Genomic DNA, 10,151 nt, shown 5'->3' on the forward strand with positions numbered 1-10,151 from the left:
TATCTTGCCTCGAAAAAAGATCAAGACACTGTGGAGAATCAGATCCATAATCGAATAATGCAGCCACCTAAAGGATTTGTTGGAAATGGGAGCAGCTTACATTTATACCTATCGAGAAGCTAACCAAACTACTGATTGGATTGCTCACAGAGCCTTCGACATCGACTCCCCAATATTTCTTTCCCCCTCCTACCCTCCCAGGCTTGTATAGCTATTTCTCTTCTTATAAAAAAACATATTTACACTTAAGGGTTAGAATTAGTTTTTAAAACCCCATGAAGAAAGTGGCTTGGGTTCTCGAGAAATGAATTTGAAAAAATAGAGTTGTTATTATGAAATTGAGTTGGCACTTTGTAAAAGAAAATTCCACTCTTTGGTCCTCCATTAACTTTTGAAACTTGCACTTGTGTTGTGCATGACATTGTTCATCACAACTGTAACAGAGGCCTTTGGCCCATCTCTTGACTTAAAGCATCTTGGCAGGAGTAGTGCTCATTAGGGGTTGTCTAGTTTTGTCGGGTTCTATCTGTCCCACTTTTTATGAGCATTCAACTCCTCTTCTTCTAGCAGATCCAATTTGGTCACCCTTGCTAATGTCATGGGTTCATATTTCTCCACCGCTGCCCTTAGATCTAGTCAGAGCTTGACTACGAAGCAATTAGACCTGTTCATGGGTCGGGTAGCCCGATGGTCCGACCCAAACCCTAGTTGGGCTTGGCAATGTAGTTAGGCCCGTGGACCTGACCTCGGGCCTAACACAGTAAGCCCGATTATGTTTTGGGCCGGGCTCAGGATTTGTAAAAAAAGCTTGGCCCAAGCCTGAGCCCGGCCCGACCCGACTCAACATTATATATTTTATAAAATACATAATATGTATTTTATATATTATATAAAATATATAAATAATATAATATTTTTGAAATATATATTAATAATTTAATATATACATTTTTTTATTTTTTTATTTATAATCACTCTCTCTCTCTCTCTCTCTCTCTCTTTCTATTCAGTCGCTTTAGCAGTAGTAACAGCATGGGCTAAATTTTAAGCTCGGGCCCAGGCCCGAGCTTTGGGCTTTTTATGAGGGCCGAGCTCAGACCTAAATTGTAGTCCCGATGGTTGGGTCGGGCTCAGGCTCGAGCCTTAGAAAAATCTGTTAATATAGAGTGAAAGCCCAGCTTGAGCCCGGCCTGACCCGAGCCATGTACTGGTCTAGAAGCAACCAACTAAGAACTCCTCTAACAACCCCTTAAGTTTGTTTGGCAACCTTTAGAATTCTTCCAAATAGTATTGTACAATAGATGATTAGGTAAGTTTAGTCATCCTCACCGCATGGTTAACCACACAGGCCTATTAAACCTACTATCAATGGTGGTGACAAACTGTCTCTAAGTGGAAGCTATCTTCAACTAGCAATACCATTCAATAACCTTCCCCTCAAATCCCAAGCTTGCCACTGATATCCAATATTCTTTTGACACTTCATGCGACTACTCAAAGTATTGCTTGATCAAGAGAAGCTACTCATCCAAGTTGGTACCATCAAAATGAGGGAGCTCTACCTTCATCCTTCTCTGGAAGCTCGTTTGGTAACCACCCCCTTGATCAAAACCTTAAGATCTGGCATGTGATTCATAAAAGTTCTTTCTGTAATAGTGCTTTCATAAAAAGTATTTTTATAGAAGTATTTTTGTAAAAGTGCTTTCATAAAAGTGTTTTTATAAAAGTGTTTTCGTAAAAGTACTTTCTTAAAATTACTTTCATAAAAGTACTTTTATAAAAATGTATTTATAAAAGTGCTTTCATTAAAGTGCTTTCGTAAAAGTACTTTCATTAAAGTGCATTCGTTAAAGTACTTTTATAAAAGTTCTTTTATAAAAGTGCTTTCGTAAAAGTACTTTCATAAAAGTTTTTTTATAAAAGTGTTGTAAATGTACTTTCACAAAAGTACTTTCGTAAAATTATTCCTACAAAAGTACTTTAATAAAAGCACTTTACGAAAGTGTTTTTATAAAAATCAACTAGGGATAATTTTATAAGTGGTATTTTAAAATTCAACTAGGAATAATTTTAGAAGAAAAAAATTGGATAAGTGCTTATTGTACAAACACTTAAAAAAATCTGAAAATTTGGGCTTAAAAATAAACCCTTATTTTTAAAATAAACACTTATTTCCCAAATACCAATAAGTGTTTAATAGATCAAATAAACACTCCCAAACATGGCCTAAAAGTTTTTTCTAACCCACCCCTACAAGTAGTACACCTATAGTCAACCAAGGGATACATTTAATCATTTACAGTGTCCCATGTCAACGGGTCGGATTTGGCAAAGAGCAACCTCAACCCGCAAATGACCTGCAACCCAATTAAGGCAGATCCGACCATAACCCAGTAGGGTCAGGTCAATATGGGTTTACCAATTAATCGGAAGCACTGGCATTCCTAAGTTTCTTTTAATTTACGCCATACATAAGTGGTTCTAGGAGAACCCTCTGTATAAACCAGGTTCATTTGGATAAAACCAAAAAATAAATAAATAAACCAAGTGGTTCATCATTTGGATAATACGTCTACGGGGTTCTTAACATTAGAAAAGAGGTATATTTTCATCCTCTTTATTGTTTTTTTTCTTTTTTACTGTGAATGCTAGCAGTTGTTCTATCATGGTTACTTGTTGGGTAGAGAAGACGATGTAAATGGTTATATCGGGTTGGGTTAAGTTGCAACCCGAACAGTTTTTTTTTTTTTTGAATGGCCTATTGAAATCCAAACTGTTAATCTTTTTGAAAGGCCTATCAAATTAATTATGTATTTATAATACTGAAATTTTCGTATTACACTGCTATCAGATCAGACTAATGAATATTTTTTGCTGACGATAATTTGCAACTGGGATTCCATGATTTGGGTCACCCCGGCAGAACAAGGATCGATTTCAATCATCTTGATTTGATTCTTGAAACAGTTGCACAATGAGATTCACTTTCCCATAACCTAAATAATTTATTCTCCTAAAATTTTTCATAAATTACCTCCCCCACTATCCCCCATTTTCTTTAAAATTATCTCTAATTCCTATTTATCTCCAAAATTATTTCTAATTTCGTAGAGAGTTTCTCTCTTAAATTATCTCTAATTCCTATTTACCCTTTCCCCTACTTTTTATCTATATTTATCTAAAGAAAGTTTGTATTAAAAATCTAAGAATTATTTAAATATTCTAACAAAATTATATAATAACTTTAAAATATTTATCAAAAACACAAAGAATAATTTTATATTTTTACAAAAAATATCAAAAAATTATGTATTAACAATTAAAATTATGTTCTTCTAGATTATCAATTTAATTTTTTTCAAATATTTAATAATATGTAATAGTTTTAAATAAATAGTTAAAATAACGGAATTATGTAATAAATTTAAAAATGTCTTCAAAGTAGAAAAATAATTATATCATAATATTGAAATTAATAATAATTTAATATATTGCAAAATTAACAATGAAATTATATAATAATAGTATAAATTATGATTTTATGGATAATTAAATTCAATAAATAATTAATACTTTAAATTTTAAATATTTTACATACTACTTAAGTATTTAAATAACTAAATATTTTAAATAACAAAATATTTAACATAACTAGATTTTAAATATTTAAAATAAAGAAATTATGTAATAAATTTAAAAAAAATATCTAAAAAGTATAAAAGTAATTATAACATAATATTGAAATTAATAATAATTTAATATTTTTACACAATATTTAAATAACTATTTTCACTTATATCAAGTAATAAGAAAATAATTTTCCAAACAATAAATATTCATTAATAATAACTTTAAACTCTTAACCTGCATTTATTGTATAATTATATATAATAAAATTAATATTTATTTTATTCAATAATTTTTTTTGCGAGAAATGTATTTTCAATGGTTATGTATAGATTTATTTTGTTTTGTTATTTAACAAAAAACTTTTAATAATTATTTGAGATTAAACTATTATTATTGAATTTTTTAAATTTAATGTATTGTACTTATTGTATTTTTGTTATAACTTATTGATTAATTAATATTTATTAGAGGTTAAAGTATTATTTTAGTACTTATTGTATTTTTATAATTATTGTATTTTTATCATAACAATATATTTTCAATAATTGTGTATTTTTGTTATAAAATTTCAATAATTATTGGAGATTAAACTATTGTTATTTATCAGAGATAAGACTATTAATTTAGCTAAAATTATGAGTGTTCATGAGTTGGTTTGATCCAGTCATAGGCTATTTGGCCAACCAAATTGACCTGGTCAAGTTGGGGAGTTGTTTAGCTGAAATTGACAAACCTTTTGTGAAAGTTGACCCACTCAAGTTGTATCGGTTTGAGTCGGCTTTCACAAAAGGTTAGTCGGTTCAAAAGATTTAAACTTAAAAATTTAATTTAATTTTAAAAATTACAGTGTAATTATTAAAAAATAAATTTAAAATTAGATTTACGAAATGAAACATTTTAGACGAAGAAATGTGGGAAATTTCTCACATTTCATATTATAAATTATATTTAAAATATAAAATATTAATATATATCTCTGGTTAGGTTGTTCGATTTTGGTTGGTTTACAAATGGCCAAAGTGAAACTGATCCAACTTGGTCGAATTGGGAAATTTTTTAACCAATGTCGTTATTAATGCCAACAAATATTTAAAAATAAAGAATTTAAATATAAAAATCTTAATTGATAATTTAAATAATATTATAAAAAAAGTTTGTATTAATGCATTTTTAATTAATTAATATTTTTTGTGAGTTGATAACATTATTGTGCATAATGAATTCATTAAAAATGATAAAAATTAATGAAAACTTAAAATATAGAACATGTTTTATTAACAACATTTTAAGGCAAAACTACTCATGTGCAAAAATTATCAAATAATAATGAAAAACCTAAACATAATTAAAATATTAATAATAATTAAAAATATTGAAATTAACAATATTTTATATTAATAAGGGTATTTACAAAAATTAATTAATAATATTTTATTATTAAAAAATACCAAGCCATAAATTATTGAAAAATGGTATTTATTTAGTTATTGAATTTATTTTTATTAAAAGAAAATGCAAATTAATTTTGTAGTGACTAATATGAAAAAATAAATGTTGAAAATACTAAAAATTATTGAAAAATATTCATGTACAAAAATGACTGAATAATAATGAAAAAACACCAAAAATTAATTAAAAATCTAAAAATTCTGAAAAAACCTAAAGCTTAATTAATATACTAAACATAATTAAAAAATAAAATAATTTTATTTTATTACAAAAATTACTGAATAATAATGCATTTTAATTTTTAATAGTAATATAATTAACAATAATTATTTTTAAACTGTAATTAACAGTAATTATAATTTAAGCTATAAGGTGTATAAAATTACATTTAATTACCCATAATTTATACTTAATTACCAGAAAATTATCTTTAATTAGTTTTAGCCAATAAATTAGCAATATTTCTGAAAATATGACAATTTCCAGAAATTACTGCATTTTAATAAATACAGTAATTTATTAATTACATATTTTAATATCTAACAATATTTTAATAATTAATATAAAGTAACAAATCGTTTATAACAAAAGCAACTATTAAATCTATAAGTTTGCAGGATAAAGCAACTATTTTCTTTTGACATTATGGACGGCCGGACGGGGAGGGGATGGGGTAGAGTGTCTTGACATTGGAGCTGGGATAGGGATGGGGTGCCCTGCTCTGAACCCACCCCATTGTCATTCCTATATAATTCTTAATTATTAGTGAAATTAATAAAAATGTTAGCTTTTGTAATAATTTTTATTTATTTAAAGTTAATCAAAATTTCATTTAAAAATAATAACAATTATTTAAATTACTATAAATTATTAATAAAACTAAATTTCTTAAAAAATATTTTTTTCTATTAAATTTACAAAAACTATTTTCTGAAAATCAACATTAAATGAAAATACAATTATTGAAATTTTAGATATTAACAATAACTTTGAATACTTTTAGTTAATTAACAACAAATTTTAAGTATTAATTTAATTTTAATTAATAGTAAACAAAATAATTAAATCTTTCAAATTTTCATGTGCATCGCACGGGTCCCCGCTAATTGCCACATATAGCTAGCCAAAGAATCTTACATGCATGTCTCTCACGCTCTCCATTAACCCAACTAATAGAGTTTAGAGAAGGTATTTAGATGACCCAAGACTCTTACATGCCCATATCTATCTATCTATCTATCTATCTATCTATCTACCTATCTATCTATCTATCTATATATAGATATAGATATAGATATAGATATATCTTATATACATAAAAAAAAAGAAAAAAAACTTGACCCTCCTATATAATATGCATGTAACCAAATTAAGTACAGTACGTAGCTGTTTCCTATTGTTTTCTGAAGGGTGGTTTGATAATTAATTTCTCAAATAGTGACTGAATGTAAGGGTGTCAATGGACCGATTTTGATAATTAATTAAGTACAGTACATAGCAGTCCAAAATCAATTTAGACGGATTGGATGGACCAACAAGACATGGTGGATTGGACCAATCTGGTCCAAGGTATTTATTAGGTTGGACTGGACTGGTCCATCCATAATAAATTTATACTGGATTTAGTTGGATTAAGCCAATATCTGGTCCATTGACATAAGATAAGAATATAAGTGTCAATGGACAGGGTTTGGGTTGAAACCAATCTAAATTAAAATGAATTTGAACAAATTGGATGGTCCAAACTATTCATTGGATTGGATTGAACCTAGTCCATTTGTAATGGATTCACATCGGAGTGGATCGGATTGGACCAAGTCCATTCCAATCGACACCCCCTAACTGAATGACTTGTTGCTTTGTCTTCCTATAAATAAAAAAGTCATGAGGCATAAAGGCCAGGTTAATCTATCATAATACTATAAGTATCATAACTTGGGCAAGTATCTTCTGTTTCTCTTCACAAAGTGTAGGATTGTAATACAGAACTATTTGCTTATCTAGCTATAAGAGCCTAGCTCTACATGGCTGCAGAAGAGCCCTGCTTGGACGCACTCCATTTGTGCAGAACCTTGCCAGAAATATCATAGAACACTATCTTGGCATGAGTCTCAGTCACTTCTGCAGACACGAAACCTTGCCCGTCGTAATAGAATTTCACTCCATCTTGACCCATGTGAATGTCACCTCTCCAAGCTTTCGAACCGCCTCCACTAGTTAAAAATTGGATTGGACTGCACTCCCAAGTATGCAACCAACTTCGCTTAATTGCTCTCAAGAAGCAGTTGACGAATATAATCAAACAGTTGAAACGAACTAATTACGTACCTCACAGTGCTGCTGATGTGCTCCAGGCAATGGTCGTGCCCGTTCACGTAAAGATCGACATTGTTGGCCTGCATGTTGTTCATAATGCATGTGATTTACTAATAATATAGCTTCTCTTGTCTGAATGCTCATAACAGACCCTCTCTAATATAGCTTCTCTTGATTACCTCAAGGATTGGAAGAAGTTGATCTACAAGCTCTTGGGTGTCGCCATGATGACCTATACTTCTGATAGTGTGGTGACCCACCACAATCTTCCACTTTGCAGTTGATGCTTTTAATGCTGAATCAACATCCTATATATTCACAGATCAATTCGATTAATGCAGGCAGATAACCCATTTCTTAAATTTCTGGTTCTTGTGTGATCTCATGGAAAAGAGTCTCAATCATATCAAATATGGTGGTGGAAGATGAGAATCTTATACCTTCACAAGGTTTCTGATGTAGTCCGTTCTAGGGAGGACACCTCTCCAGTCATAGACATGGTCCTTTGGATCATTGAAGTAGTTATCAACGAAAGGAGTTGTGTCGACGAAGAAAACTTCCACAAAATCTATCCAATAAGAGAGGAGTTGAAAGGATAACTTATTCATTAGGCTTCTTGGGTTTTGATTCAAGCATGACAAGTTAATCAGGGAGAAGTAGGGGTGTTCATGGTTTGGTTCAAACCGCAAAACCGAGTTGAACCAAACTGAATTTGTAGCATGATTCGGTCAGCACATGAAAACAGTTTGGTTAGGTTTCATATTTTGCTAAATTGATTTGTGGTTTTATTTTGGTTTTATGGGCTTTATAAACTGAACCAAACCGTAAACCATAAGCTGAATGTATAAAATTATAAATATTTAATAAGCTCTTTTATTTTATAATAAAATAATAAAATAAAAGTTTTGAGTTTCAATTTTTTAGGGGTGTTATTTGGGATTTTTAATTGGACTAAGCCCAATATTATCAAAGAATTGTCCAAAGTTCCTCAAACCATATTAGAAACTGCACCAAACTGTAATTAAACAGTTTGGTCTGGTTTGGTTTCCATGTCAGCAAAACGGTTTGATTTGTATTGAGAATTTCTCAAATCGTAATTTACCGGTTTGGTCTGAGATCTTCTCTAAACCACACCAGACCATGAACACCCTTATAAAGAGAAGTCAATTTAAAAGGAGAATTATCTCACCAGCACTAAGAATGAAAGATCTCAAGCACAACCATCTGCTATCAATCATCTTAAGGATTGGGCTCAGTTGTGCCTCTACATCGCCCCTGTAGTCATGGTTGCCCAAAACTGTACGAAAGTAAAACAAAAAAAAAAAAAACCCTCAAATTGATAGAAAATAAAACTCTTTTAGAATCATATATTCGGTACCCATTATTACAATTTGAACCCACCATTGTACCATTGCTTTTGCAAGCTTTTAGCGGTATATATTTTGCTAAATGACTCCTCAAATGCCGTATCTTCAATGCCAGTCAATCCATCCTCGTAAAAGTTATCCCCAGTTGAGATAATGAAATTTATATTAAGCTTTTCTCCAACCCTTCCCATCTGTAATTAATACATAAAAGATCCATAAGTAGCAGCAACAAAAGGAAAAGGAAAAACAAGCATACTAAGATGAGTTGATCATGATATGAGACATTCAGGAAAAGGAAAAACAAGCATGCTAAGATCGTAATCTCTCCTTTTGTTGGTGCGTAGGGGACTAGATATATATGAGACATTCAGGAATGATAAATCGTGGAAAATGCGCAAAGGAGAGATTGAGGGTAGGATATGATGAGTGATCGAACCACAAAACTCGGTTATTACGTCAGGCCAATCTTATATTCTTATCTTTGATGCTGTGATTGTGTTGACTTTTGATTGGTTCTACTTCTACGTACACCAATCAGACCATTCAATAATGAGAGTAAGGACGACTGGATATGTTACCATGGAATAATCCATAGATGCTAGAAAGCATATCCCACAGAAATGGTTACTTGCTCAAATAGACAACTACTTAAAAATAATGCGAAAGTGAAAGCCGAGAAACAAGGAAGAAGATGCAAGCAAGCCAAGAAATTGGTGTAAAGAAAGAAAATTCAAGGACCTGGTGAGCAACTTTAGATTGATTGTAAGCTCCTTTTCTGCCCCAATCTCCGACGACGAGAAAGTTAAGTGATCCATCTGCGTTCGTTGGGTGCTCAAATCGCTGAAGCTCGGCGAGCGTGGAGAAGAAACTTAAGCCCAGAATAACTGTGAAGATAAGGCATTGAGCTTTGAATTTGTATGACAAACCAGCAGCCATAACTAACTACAAGGGTCAAGGAACCTGTGAAAACAAAGAAGAGATGAGCCAGAGAGAGAGAGAGCTCAGTTTGAACTTTGAAATGCAAGATGGGTGCTTCATTTATAGCTACTACTTGACGTGAAGCAACAGGTCGCACCCATGGTTTGTTCATCAACAGCCTAATATAGGAGGACACCTGGACACCCATGTGCAACATATCATATTCATTTCTGGCCGTCCAAACAATGGGAAAAAATTAAATCAAAGGAAAAGAAGTTTGTTATTTTATTAATGGCACAGAAAGTTGAATCCACGCGAATAGTGTGATCTGAGGCACAAAGCCACAAACTGATTTGGACAGGGAGCTGTTGATGAGGGAATACACAGGAAGTGGGCTGGGGAGGTTATTATCTTCCCTAGGTCCACCTGCTAGGACGATCGATCGATTGCTTTCAAGAGAAGATGTATGGA

The 10,151-nt window shown here is 31.3% G+C and overlaps 1 protein-coding gene across 1 annotated transcript; it reads right to left on the reverse strand.

Moving 5' to 3' along the window:
* Window positions 1-6,982: 6,982 nt before the first annotated feature.
* LOC148855335 (purple acid phosphatase 8-like) lies at window positions 6,983-9,948 on the reverse strand. The gene is made up of 7 exons (XM_088985128.1): window positions 9,501-9,948; window positions 8,797-8,953; window positions 8,585-8,692; window positions 7,836-7,963; window positions 7,575-7,703; window positions 7,408-7,475; window positions 6,983-7,313 (listed from the first exon to the last, which is right to left on the reverse strand). The coding sequence occupies exons 1-7, from the start codon at window positions 9,696-9,698 to the stop codon at window positions 7,100-7,102; spliced, it is 1,002 nt and encodes a 333-aa protein (XP_088841254.1). The 5' UTR covers window positions 9,699-9,948; the 3' UTR covers window positions 6,983-7,099.
* Between the last annotated feature and the right edge of the window lie 203 nt (window positions 9,949-10,151).

The sequence above is a fragment of the Nelumbo lutea genome, chromosome 4 (assembly GCF_056320005.1).
Source record: "Nelumbo lutea isolate HS-2025 chromosome 4, American lotus-T2T, whole genome shotgun sequence".
In the NCBI taxonomy this organism is placed as follows: Eukaryota; Viridiplantae; Streptophyta; class Magnoliopsida; order Proteales; family Nelumbonaceae; genus Nelumbo; species Nelumbo lutea.

Bases quoted from the DNA above. Each gene is read 5' to 3' on its own strand.
- LOC148855335 (XM_088985128.1), bottom strand. From the start codon at position 9,698: ATGGCTGCTGGTTTGTCATACAAATTCAAAGCTCAATGCCTTATCTTC. The intron at 8,954-9,500 runs GTCCTTGAATTT...TATTAATTACAG, and splicing joins AATCTAAAGTTGCTCACCAG to ATGGGAAGGGTTGGAGAAAA. The intron at 8,693-8,796 runs GTGGGTTCAAAT...ACTTTCGTACAG, and splicing joins GCAAAAGCAATGGTACAATG to TTTTGGGCAACCATGACTAC.